A 14,066-nucleotide genomic window follows, 5' to 3' on the forward strand; every position below is an offset into this window, starting at 1 on the left:
CAATTAATTGTAGCTGTTCAACAACTATCAATATTAAATTTCTGGAATCAATGGTGCTACTGATCCTGTATGTACATTTTGTTAATTTAAAAAAATAAGTTTTTAGTGTTATTTCAATTCCAAAGTTAATATTGGCACATTTATTTATTGTTGATTGTATACTTTGTTGGCTCAATTGAAAAGAAATGATGAAATGAGTAAGTTACTCCTTTTTTTTTTAGAGCAAATCCATTTTTCTATCCACAACTCTCGTCTTTATGCCACGGATACTGATATTTTCCTTTATGAGCATTTTATTTCCTCATTTCAGTTCATTTGTCTCATAACATTTCCCTAACATGGTATAATTTCACATTTTAGGTTTTGTGATTTGAAATATATTATTGGTCCAGTAAGCATAAAAATAGTGCAGCAAGTCAAACCGTGTTTTTTTGGTAAATATTGTATGGGTATAATAGGATGGTAATCAATTATGTGGTCATATATCACCATTCATTGGAAATGGAGATCTATACAGATTTTTTGGCGGATGCATTGTGGTCATGCATGTAATGGAAAAGTATTAATACGTGCTGAAAATAAGAATGCATGAATGGACATCTTTGATAAAGAAAAGATATGACAGTTATGAAAGGTCAGGGCTTGACACTAAATTTTCTATCAGGTGACCTTAGGATCACACTGGCTAAAAAAATTCATTTGGTTCAGTTTATCCAACCCGTCCTACTAAATAGCCGCCGACCCTATAAGTCAGTTGGAAAAGAATGAAATATATAAATAAAAACATTTTAAGCTTTATACAGAACATTATATTGCCACATTTCCTCAATGATGATAATTTCGTTCTTACATAAACATACATACCTCAGAAATTAAAAAAAATTGGTAACCCCTAAAAATAACTGCCTTCTCAAGATTTCTTTTTGGTGGAAATGGCTCTGATGACACACAGGTTAAGAATTGTCACATTGCAAAAAATTACAATCCATCATAATTCACCTTCAGATATTATAAGAATGTCATTGTTTATCGATTATAATGTCATTGTTTATCGATTATAATTTTATAAAATTAAGTGCTTACAACTATCTTGCACATAAGATATTAATTAAAATACCTAAATGTGTATTTAATTAACCAAAGCTTGCTGAGGACCACGTCCCAGACACCAGATTTTAGTACATTCAATGAGGTCAGACAATGTGCATCTGTTTACACATAAAGAGATTGTAATTTACAGTGCCCCAGATATGCTGCATTTTGCGTATTTCACTTAAAATAAATTGTCAAATAAATTGTCAAAGACGCAATTAATTTCATCAATGGTCATAAAGGGGACACAAAATGTTTTTAAAACACCTGAATTATTTCAAATTCAACTGTAAAAAACCAAACTTTGTTGGTAATTAAAGCCTGCTTTGTTTACTTTTGGTATACATCAGTTTTTGTATCACAATAATGCTTAAAAATGCCAGCAATTGAAATATTGCTATGAATCAAGCATTAACTGAGGGGTTTCAGGGTTCATACACATATTTGGTGTCTGCATGGTAAAAAAAAACAATGTTCAAATGAGGACGCCAACCACATATTTAAGTAAAAAATGTTGAACATGTTGAGATCAGTTGCAGAGTGCTCCTCAGAGTGTGTTTTTAAATTTATTTCGAACGAAATTGTCAGATCAGCACATACGAAAACAAAAACCATGATGGCATCACTGACCTATAAACCATGGTTAATACATTCATACTGTACCAAACATTAACTTAAAAATAAGTGGGCTCAAGATGGCACTCTAAATATTCAAATGTTTAGCTATGCAAAGAACATAACGTGGTTGTGAGATTTGTTCTATATTTAGCTTTATACTTAGAAGATCATAGATTAAACAGAATGTTGGGAAATAAAAGTGTCAATAGTAGAGTTTGTATACTTTAATTGTTTTATTCACATTTGAAGTTTTGCCTCGTTGCCAGTGCTTAAATTGCTCAATTGTCATGTTTGAAGTACAAATCTTCTGATTTGTCTCCCCCCCACTTAAAGCAAGTTAAACAGGATGTATATGGTTTACTCTGAACGACGATATCAGTTATTGGTGCATAGAGGCATGTCCACACGACGTCGGCAATCCATGCATCCAGTCTGTTCATATGTATGCAAACTATCGTAGGATGACCTACTTACAAAAGATTGCTTGCCACTTAACTATATACCTCCAGTTATTAATTTATTTAATGCCCGTGCAGGTTATTGCATGTTTATGCACTGCACTAGTCTTGAGAAGTTATAATTTTATGGGTATGGGTGTACTGTTTATCTGGACTTTGATGTAGACATTGCACCATTTAAAGACTTAACTAGTGGATAATAACATCCCTGTTGGCTTGATAAATTGCTAGTGTGTTAAGTCAGTCACTTACTTTAAATTGACCCTGACAAGCTGACCGATCCTGGTAGCTTACACGCTTTGTCTTGGTTTGTAATGGTTCTGTTTAACAAAGGAGATTTAACATTTTCGTTATTATAAATATATTACTGGGTAATAGTATTGTGTATTTGTATGTATGAAATCTGTGTTACTGAAATAAGTATTAATTACTAAGTATAACAAAAATAATAAAAACAAATAAGCTAGTTGGTTTGGAAGAAAAAGAAATGAGGTAATTTTGGCTTTGGTGTCGAGTGCATAAACTTCAACCTTGGCCATATAAACTCAAAATATATAATATTTAATTGAAACTTGGTACACACGTTGCCATAGACAATATGCACATGTATAGCAAAGCCCTCAACTCTGGCTATAATAATTACCCGGTCAGTCACTTGTTTGACTAAAAAAGTAGACAAGCATTAGCATACACTTCCTGACTCTCATCCTTGACTTTACAACTGTTTACTCTTGTTAATGTCCACAAAATACATTTATAAATTACAGTCTGCAATTGTTTCGAAACATCCCCAGTGACTCATTTAACTGGGCATCCTGAATCCTATACGCATTGTTATTATTGAGGACTTTTTATTATTTAACATGAACATTAAATATGAGTCACTGGTCCCACCATAAAATTCCATTGTCAATGCTCCAGGGATGATAAAATTCCGGATTAATCCAGAATTCCAGATTTAAGGCCTCACGGATCGATTTTGAGATTAATGTAAATCCGTTGAGTTTTTCCTAGGGGGGAGGGGTACAGGGAGCGATTCGAGCTCAGTTTGAACAATATGGGTACGAAAGGTGAGTTTTCCGTAAATTTAAAGCCGGAAATTAACGAACCTAATTACGTCTTGGCAATCGAGCTATATGATTGGTTAAGATAGCATTCAGTGATTACGGAAATTACCGATGGGACTAGAAGACAGTATCCGGATGGTCGTATCCGGATATGACAGACGACGAAGACGAATAAACAGGTATTGGAAAATTGGAAAAAAATGACCACCACCAACTTCTAAAAACATCGATTCGTCGATTTTAAGGGTATATTTGTCATTTATTTTTAAGAGAAATTCCCGAAATGTTTCTTTTTGAGTTAATAGAAACTGAGAATGAATTTTGCGCATGTAGCATTATTTCGGACATCCCGATTCGGATTGTGTCATAATAATAGATATTTTACAAATTTTATTTGGCCGATTGAAGTTTACGCTGTAAACCGTTTTTTTTATTATTCTCATAATGTTTGAAGCATTGTTGACTGTAATGGGAGGTTCGAATGAAAATTTGTTTGGTCAAATTTAAAAAAAAATGAATAAATATTTTGTAGTAGTAATATATATTACGTAGAGGCAGTCATTTTATTTTCTATTTGAGACAGTTCAACAAAACTTCTTGAGGACCCAGTTTGAGTGAGATTTAAATTCTTTTGTTGTAATTTGTATTTCCAGGTATGTTTACCTGTATGGTTACAAAAGTCAGGGATGAACAGACACCTCAGCCAGTGCATCCAGTTGTTCCTGTCAATGACTGACAATTCAATCCAGAGGCCATGATACTTGGATTTATGGCTGAACATGCTCCCTGGCACCACAGTAGTGTGTCTTACTTAAGACACTTGCCAAAGATACAAAAGCTCTCAGCGAATTAAAATTCAAAGGTGTACAGCATCATACAAGATGACTTACGGAGTGGCTAGCCATTTCAATAATGAACATGTGGAGGAGTTAATGGATCTCGGTTTAGTTTCAACTAAGACAAGTCAACAAACACAAACACTGAGAAAACTGTTGCAGCTATTTTTCTGGCATAGAATAAGAAATAGTATTGAGACATTTGGCCTCCTTAAAAATCACAAGGGCTGATTCTGAATCAATTTTCATAGAATTTGAAAGCCTGTTTGAGAGACTTGAACTGCTGTGGGACAATCTAGTTTGTGTGCTACTGGACTCATGTAACACCATGAGGGGAAAAAATCTGGCTTGGGGACCAGAATACGTCAAAAGTCCACCATGTCCACAACGGCTACGCTGCCAAAGCATTTAAGTCCCGTTTGGATATTATTTGTAATAATATATATAATAATTAATAACATTATATTCTCATCAAATGTGCAGAAAATGGAATAAATACTCTTATGATACATAAAAATTGAATAAATAACACTTCTACAATAAACATTTGCAAGCATGATAATTGATATGTTGTTCATTATTATAAATCAAACATCCCACAGTGTAGACTGTTCATACACAGGCATTTGATCATAGCCAGTTGAGTTTTATGGGAAGTGGACAACTGAACCAAAATGTCAGGTACATGTCTAATGCCTGTGACTTCAGGTAAAAAAAGAGTAAATTTAACTTTGTTTAAAGACAACTGTGTTAAACTTCACTGCTAAGATTCCTGATAATTGTTCTGATTGTGGATGTCTCCTGTTGAACATAATTTTATCTACCTAACCGAAAGATGTACTCCTTGAACACTATTCTAAGGCAAAAAAGGGTATTAGAATCCCTGAAATACGGAAAGCTTCGGGGGGGGGCTTTGCCCCCCATGTCCCCCCACCAGGGCTTTGTCCTGGACCCATCGGGGGCCTTCAGTGGCCCCCTGAACCCCACGCAGACATTTTCAGGATTGGCAACTCGGCTCTGTTATCATCCCTGATGCTCATGATAGTTTTGTTTGACTTTTTAAAAAAGTCTGTTTGACAAACTTTTTTACTAAATAAGTGTTGCAAGGTTTGATTTTATCTTAATAATTTCATTTAATCTTATAATTATTAAGCTAAGATTTTTTTTTCAGGATTGTCCATCTACAGGCAATGGTGGGGCAGATGTTGAAACACAGAGTAAATGTCTCCTGGCAACCAGTCAACTCAGTAATGGTGACCTAGCAACCATTTCAGAGCAACATTCCAGGGAAAACATGGCTGAAGAAAGTAATGGATGTCAAGAAGTTGACCATATTATAGAAAAACTTAACAGTAAAGAAAATATTGCTGGAGCTGATCTTGTTAATCTGGTCCTGTCCAAGTCATGTAAGCAAACAAACAATACAGAAATAACAACAGAAAGTGAAGATAATTTAGTGGCAGATAAACCAGATCATTTAGGGGCAGATAAACCAGATCATTTAGGGGCAGATAAACCTGATCATTTAGGGGCAGTTAAACCAATGGAAAATAATGTAATTTCACAAGTGAAGACCTTTATAACTGAATCAGACCAACCAGATAAAGTCAGGGCAAACTCAGAAATGCATACAGATAGCTCTAAATTGTCTAATGGATGTCTCAAAGAAATTGATGTTGATGAAACCAAAGTTCCAGTGTCGGAAGATACTGTAAATTGTGATCAAGAACAAATTGAATGCAATAACAGTTCTGAGTTTAACAGGGTAGAAATAAAGGAACCAGATAAAGCCGTTGTTGAATCCAATATAGAAGTTAATGATAAGGAAACTGAAGTGAATGATACAAAGAACAATGCAGATATGAATAACTTAACTAATACTGAAGACACAGGTACAACTAAAGAAACAGAGGAAGTGCTTAGTGAGAAAAATATTGTAGATAATGTAGATGCTTTACATGAAGAACATGTTAGTATAAATAATGAGATACCTTTACAAGAAAATTCTATGTTAAAACCAGATGAAAAAATTAAAGAAGTTGAAGAACATGTAGAAAACATTATACCTGATAAGACAAAGGAAGCAAGTACCATTGATCCACCCTCTGTTATCATAGAAAATATAACTGAAACTAGTCCGGAGAATTGTGAAATAAATAGAGAAGAAGAACCTATGGATATTGAAATCCAAAAATCTGACAACTTATGTGAGGTTGTTCAAACAGAGGATGTTGTCAAGGAGGAGTTGAATGAAGCCAAAACCTGTGATAGCAATGGAAGTAAGGAAGAAACTGATTGTGAAAAATCAGATTCAGTTGAAACAGATTCAGTTAAAACTAGTAGTCAATGTGATAATGATGAAAAAAAGGTTGAGATTGTTCCGGTTAATGATCCAAAACCCTCTACAAATGAAAATACTTTGCTACCAAGGAGCCCTAGTAAGTTATACGCAAAGGGACAAAAACTAGACCAGCTTCTTACCAAAATAACAAACAAGGCGGTTGAAACAGATAGCACTAAACCAAAACCTATAGCTCAGAAACATGCAAAGGCTCGGAAATCTTGTGGTGGATCAAACACTCAAATACCTCTGGCCCATGTCAGCAAACCTACTCTCACATCTCTAACATTCAACGTGAAGGAACTAGAGAAGACCGGGGTGCTAGACATGCCAAAACCATCGAAAAGGAAGGCCTTTGAACCAATAAAGATACCATCACCAGATTTTAAAGCCAAAAATCAGGTGAGTTCACCTGTGCATACTCCAGTAAAGTCACCTGTAAACTCTGAAAGTCAATTTATAAAGAAGAGATTAAAAGGTGTTAGAAAAAAGAAAGGGCGCAGACTTGGGGGCTATAAGTTGCCAGGAGAGAAAAAATACAAGAAGAGAGAGTCAGAGGAAAGACAAACAGGAAAAAGTAAAAAAGAGAAAGAAGAAAAAAGTGACACTAAGAATGATAAAATATGTTCTGAGGCAAAAACTAATACAGATATATGTGTGGCTTATAGTTCAAATGTTCAAGCTGACTTGTCAAAAGAAACCAAATCAGACACTATAGATAACCATAAACAGTTAAAACCTGACACAAATTCAATGAAAAATGGTGACACCATTTTAGTGCCAAATAATTTATTGGAAAATCCCCAGCAAATGAATGCTCTTGAAATGCTCACAAAGAACGCCAAGAGATCGTTTGCAAGTGCCAGCTCTACAAAGAAGGCAAAGAAAACTGTAAGACAGGGGATAGATCCACTCACCCATCGAACACTGGACTCGTTTCTGAGGGCAGGCAGCCATTCACAGCTTGTCACTAGTGGCAGAAAGGTTGGTCAATACATCTTAACCCAGTATATCCCATGTGATTCATTAAATTTATATGTTGGTTTAATTTTATATAAGTTTGTTTTTTTAAATTTGATAAGATCAACTTCAGTTTAAGAATACTTGAATATATATGTTTTTTTCTTAAGTTAAATTGTTAAATACAGTCAAACCTCCTTGGTTCGATCTCCCAGGGACTGGCCAGAATACCTCGGGCCTCTGGGAATTAGAGCCGAGCGAGTGAGAAAGAAATCGGTCCTCTACATCCATTTTTAGCCATCAAGGAAATCCATCCAACGGGGTTTGACTGTGTCACATTAGTTAATTATAATTTGAGTGAAGTGTCTTGTTTGGTAAAGACAACATGTAGTATCAATGAGAGAGCCTTGAGATGTATTTTTTTCAGATTGTAGATAAAGCACGGCCAGACAAGAGTGAAGGAGTGGAAATGGGGGACTCTCATATCAGTGAGCACCAGAGAAAACGAAAGGCCTCAGGTAAGGGGTAGACAGGTGAACGTATTACATGTAAACATTATCATACATGTATAATATACTCATGGCATAATTAGAATTCTTTATACCATAAATGACTGGGTATAAGATGATAGGGGGGATAAGACGCAGGCAAAAAAAATCAGTGAAAAATCCAAGAGAAAAAAACTTTTAATCTATGTTTTAGGTTATAGGATGCGTAGAAAAAATGTTAAAATCATCGGCTACCATATTTGTTGACTGTGATGAAAAAAAAAAAATTCAGGAAAATGGCGATGGTTATCTTTAAAACCATACAATACTAATACAAAGCAAAATATGTTTCATTGTTTATTCGTTTCATGTTATATTAAACATAACAAATTTTAAAATTTGTGGCTGGATGGCACTGAAAAGTACCTTATATGACAATTTGTAAGATTTCTTTCTGACAGTATATCGCGGTCTAGTATATCGTTAACGATAACCTGTCGAGAATGAAAAGTTTAGTAATGCAAAAACCTTATACTTTAAGGATTTGTTCTCAAAATGTCAACGCCTACAGAAAAGAATAAAGAACACGTGTGGCAAAGTGCGAAAACACAAGACCATTATCGCAACAGTTATATATATGTTAATATGTGAAACAGCTTTAAAGGCAGTGCAAATTTTTCACACCTTATTGTACAACTGACAATATTTTGACAATGCAAAGCTTTACTTCTTTATATCCATGTTTAATTATTGTTATATTCAAAATAATATTTAATAATTATAAACGTCTTACGATATACTGTTTCCCGATCTTGATCTTCAACTGCCGTTTTAACCAATATATACTCGATCGATATGATGACGCGAGTAACATCCCTTTCCACATAAATCTAAACAAATGCTCGGCCTGAAATCGACCTCCGAAAAAAAGTTCAAAAGCTTGTTACTGGTTATTAGACGCAGGCATATTTTTACATTGAAATATGAGGGGAAAAAAGTGTGTCTAATACCCAGTCATTTACGGTATATTAGTTTTAATATCTACAAATCATCATGAAGTCAATATAAGACCATGGACCTAAAAGACCATGATATTGTCAAAGAACCTAGATCTGCAGGTCCAAGCCTTCAGGCTATGTAGGGTTTAAGCGAAAGAGTTAAGTAGGGTGCTTCACCCTGTCCTCTTGATAGCACCCAGGGCCTTTTCTGTCCTTTTTGGGAAAAATACCCTAGACATTTTGTGTTGCGAAAATGCTGAAATTGGGAATCTTTTACAGTTTAAAGAACAAGCTGTCTCCTTTTTAAAGACCCAAAATGGCTGTAATATCAATCCTTGGTGTTTACATATATATTGCAATAAATCATGACAGATAATATTTCATACTGATCTCTGAATGTGATGAAAATCAATGATTTCTGAATTCAGTTATCCCCAAAACTTCATCACATAATTTGTGGCACCCTCCTACCTTCATAGAATTAAATTCTGCAGATAATAATTATTAGATATTTCCTCTTAAAATTTGTCTGAAAATTCATACAAACTTGATTCCTTTGGCTGTTGAAATCTTATATAACATGTACATAAAATATGTACAATTACAAATACTTTCTTCACAGACTGATACAATATGCCCTGGTTTTTTTAGCACCCTGTCCCTTTTCTGCAGCACCTTGTCATTTTGATAAACTGGCTAAAACACTAGCTACATGTATGTGTTGTCAGTTGACTTTTAACACTGTACTGTATCATGGTACTGGTATTCTTAAGGTAGCTTAACCCATGTCTCATGAATATGTGAAAAACATAATATGTACCGATAGAAAAACATCTCCTTATCTCATAGCACCCATTTTCTCCCCTTTTGCAGGACCCATGAAGGTAGTACAGCATGTGGACATGGACACAGCTATTATAACACCCGAGGAGAAAAAACAGAGGTTAGATGGTAACCAACCCAGACCCTTGGCATCTCCAGTGCAGACAATGGCCAGGTCCTCACCTGCCGTGACCTCGCCCCGCTCCCCACAGCTGCTCACCACCCTAAAGACCATGCCAACATCTGTGTCCACCACGGCTCAGAGAGGGGCGCCTGTATTTACATTGCTGACCTCCAGCCCACCTCGCTCTGCCCAGACCTCAGGGGGAGGGACACAATCCACCCTGATATTAGCCGCAGGGTCCAAATCACCCTCCCAGACCATTCTTCAAAGAGGGATGCTGAATGGGCTCCCCATGTTTCAGATTGTTAGCAATCAGACTATTGTTTCATCATCAGCGCAGGGGCAGGCGCAGTATGTGACTCTAGCTCAATCTCAAACCAAATCAGAGCTCACATCATCTTCCAAAATGTCATTACCCAGTGCGGTTCCTGTGCTATTTACCCCTGTGCAATTCTCGACTGCTGTGACTAGTGTAGTCAACACAGCTGGTGCTAAACCAATCACAACCAGTCTTTTGACTTCAATTCCCTCAACCTACATGCCCCCAAACAATTTCATGGTGTCTAGTTCAGTTTCACATTCCAATATTCAGAAAGACCACAGTGTTTTAAAACAGAAACTTAAGTCTAAGATAGAGTACAGGATGCCGAATGGCCAGTTTCTGGATGCCCGGCACCCTCATGGAGCTGACCACCGAGGGGTTCCAAATGGATTATATCCTGTCACACCTCCACGAACCCCACCAGAACAGAAGTCACACTCGGATGAACAGAGATCAGAGACCGAGTCACAGGGGGAAATAGAGGTAAATGAAGCTCTTTAAAATTGTATTAAAATATTAAAGAATGAACTTCAGTGACTGTTGTAATTATTGAGCAATTTCAATGACCTTTTGAGTTTTCATTTTAATATTTTATCGTTCTGACTTTTAAAGCTGCATTTTCACAGATTTACCATTTTTACAACTTTTTTATTTTTTGTCATGGAAAGAGAAAATTTTGCGTAAATATCTGTAAAACCATGATATCAGATTGCTGACAAAAAATCAGATCGTAGATAATCATATTTTTGTTCGAAAATGAATGTTGTATGGCCTAAACCGTTACTAACTGTTTAAGAAAAATGCATAAGACATAAATTTTTGAACTTAAATATAAAAATCTGTGATTTAATTTTTTGTCAGCAGTCTTATTTAACTGGTTTCAATGGATATTCGCAAAAATTGGCTTGTTCCAAGACAAAAAATAAAAAAAGTCGTCAAAACGTTCAACCTGTGAGAGTGCAGCTTTAATCTTAGGCCTAAAAAAATACATTTGGTTCGGGTTACCCGACCCTACCTACGGAATTGCCGCCGACCCTACCGTTTTTATGGTCAGTTTGAAAAAAAAAAATGAAAAAAAATAAAATAAATAAATATGTAGTTTAAAACCTTAATTGCTTATATAGAAGATAACTTTAACACCATTATCCAATGATGAAAATGACATTCTTATATAAAGCCTTAAAAAATAAATAAAATAAAAAAAAAAAAAATCTACCTACCCTACCTATTTTTGAAAAGGATGTAACCCTAACCCAACAATTTTTTTTTAGGCCTTATTATGAATTTTAAAGAGTAAATGAATACTGATTGCTTAAGATAAAGAGTTTTATAGGCTTTTTTGTTTTTATTTTTAATGATAATCAACCTTGCATGCATGTTCCTCAACCTCCTGAAATGGTCCAAAAAGAATTATTCAAAATATTAGTGTATAATGTTTGATATGAAATATCATTTGGAAGTGTTGCTTGTTTAATAAATTGTTTAAGAACATTTTATTCTTATGTGCTGTTAACTTTTTGTTCTAGAGCTCTGCGAGTGGTTCTGCCACGTCGGATAAGGATGTGGTCCCACTGTGTACATGCAAGATCAGTGGCACGAGCTTCCAGAAGATGGCTTCCAATGTCACCTTCTGTCAAGCCCTCGACTCTGTTGATGGAAAGGTAAGTCTTGTTACAACAATGTAGTCCTTGATGATCCACTCTGTTGATGGAAAGGTAAGTCTTGTTACAACAATGTAGTCCTTGATGATCCACTCTGTTGATGGAAAGGTAAGTCTTGTTACAACAATGTAGTCCTTGATGATCCACTCTGTTGATGGAAAGGTAAGTCTTGTTACAACAATGTAGTCCTTGATGATCCACTCTGTTGATGGAAAGGTAAGTCTTGTTACAACAATGTAGTCCTTGATGATCCACTCTGTTGATGGAAAGGTAAGTCTTGTTACAACAATGTAGTCCTTGATGATCCTCATAATGCTGACATAAATAGATTTGATGCAAGCTATGTAAAAAATGATTCTTGTGGTTAAACTTCCGGTGGAATTGGCTGAGGCAGCCATTATGTCATTGCTAGGCAACAAGTTATTAAGTCGCTTAAGTATGGAAAGAACTTAGGAAACTCGCTATGAAAGTGGCGGATCAATGTAAAAAAAAACAAGTTCAGACAGAGGTGAAAAAAGTCCAGACCACCTGGAAATCATACAATTGTTTTACCAGTGCCTGGCCTGGTTCAAATGGTGGCATTGTATGTGAGTGGGAATAATATTTTAGTTAAGTTGTTAACTGTGGCAAGTGTGAGTTATGATAGTTGCTGAATGTTTAATTTATTGAACTCACTAAATGAATTTATTTCCTATCTGTGTTTTGGTATGTTTCTAATATATCCTCCCTCCCTTCTTCAAGGTGCTGGGTTGCTGTAACAAGGTGACCAACCCCCAGTTGGTCCGACCGGCTGTGAAGATTCCGTTCCTGGCCGTGTGTGAACACCACAGGAAGAGGCTGCGCTCCCACCAGTGTTGTCCTGGCTGTGGACACTTCTGTACACAGGTAAGGCTAAAGTTAGGAAAACTGTGTTTTAATGAAAATTGAAAAGTATTTGATTGATTTTATTATTATTATGAAGCAGTCTGTAAAAGGACTACACTGGCAATACAAGGCTTTGTTATCAGCGTAGAACTGCTTAGCCAATAGTCATAGAAAAATATGCAATGACAGTTAAAATGCATTGAATTTAATGAAGACTAAAAAGATGTGCCATCATAATCATGTTTGTAGATGATGTAATAGTAATAGTAATATTTATTTACATGTTTACCACTCAGCACTAATGCCTATACCTGGTAACCACATTTGTGTATGTTTGTAATTCAATGTACCTTGTACACTTTCATAATAGCTAGGACTCTTGTATGCAAAACACCAGTGTACAATGCACTAAACACAATTGATTAATGGTGACCAATACTCTTTAGCCAAGAAGTGATCTTTAGCTCTGGATTGGTCTGTCAAAGAGATTTAGATTTTTGTATTATTCAAGTCAAAATAGAGGCCACATTTACAATGGGATAGTCCCTTCCAAAATCTATGCATTTATTCTAAAGCTCTGATATATGAAGCCAGGTTAGGTTTCTCACATTTCAGCCAATGATGATAACATAAAAAATCCAATAAAAGAAATAAAAATTAACCGAAATCTTCGTTCTACAGTATGTGAAACTTAATTATAAATGTACTAGTTTTAAGGTCACCACAATTTAGTTAAAAAAAGTTTCATCTGAATTTTTCCGTTCCTTCAGGGCCGGTTCCTACAGTGTACACGTGAGAACAGTACATTTGTCCATCACTTCCATGAGGCCTGCCAGGTATCCCGGGGTGATGGGAAGAACCTGTGCCCCCACTGTGGGGAGGCGTCGTCCCAGTATGAGGTCAGCCTCACCCTCCCTGAGGGCGCCAAGTCAGCCGTGCCCAAGCAGAGCAAGACAAGCAAATACAAGTAAGTAACATGAATATTTCCTTCGTTTTTGTCTCCCATATCAGAATGGCAATAAATTGGCGGAACTTAAAAATTGGAAAACTAATATGTGGAATTACAACACTATTCACTTATATTGCACGCTAGCTATTGAATGGTGCCCTTGACAACTTGGTACAATACAGGAATGTCAACGAATTCTCTCATGATTATTAATTATACACTTACGCTGAAGCTGAGTAAAGCTTTTTATTGGCTTTTAGCAGCACCTGGAAGATTTTTTTACCTGGTGGATAATTCTTTACTTTTTGAATTGATAACAAGTATAACATACACACTATGCTTTGATTATCTTTTATATTTACTACCAATTTTCAATGATAATATCACTACTCATTTATTAGATTTTATTTGGATTCATTTGGAAAAAAAAATGTGACCCTTAAAACTGTACATAGTGACATCTAAG

General features: G+C 35.6%; 1 protein-coding gene across 2 annotated transcripts in view; it reads left to right on the forward strand.

Annotated features, from left to right (window-relative positions):
- The window catches only part of LOC128223821 (uncharacterized), a 32,680-nt gene that overhangs the window by 1,960 nt on the left and 16,654 nt on the right, over nucleotides 1–14,066 (forward strand). For both annotated transcript variants that reach the window (XM_052933240.1, XM_052933239.1), the window contains exons 2-7: nucleotides 5,243–7,396; nucleotides 7,800–7,890; nucleotides 9,732–10,609; nucleotides 11,653–11,787; nucleotides 12,529–12,672; nucleotides 13,422–13,618. In XM_052933240.1, the coding sequence (XP_052789200.1) occupies nucleotides 5,243–7,396; nucleotides 7,800–7,890; nucleotides 9,732–10,609; nucleotides 11,653–11,787; nucleotides 12,529–12,672; nucleotides 13,422–13,618 (3,599 nt within the window). The remainder of the gene's footprint in view (nucleotides 1–5,242; nucleotides 7,397–7,799; nucleotides 7,891–9,731; nucleotides 10,610–11,652; nucleotides 11,788–12,528; nucleotides 12,673–13,421; nucleotides 13,619–14,066) is intronic.

Source organism: Mya arenaria, chromosome 17 (genome assembly GCF_026914265.1).
Source record: "Mya arenaria isolate MELC-2E11 chromosome 17, ASM2691426v1".
In the NCBI taxonomy this organism is placed as follows: Eukaryota; Metazoa; Mollusca; class Bivalvia; order Myida; family Myidae; genus Mya; species Mya arenaria.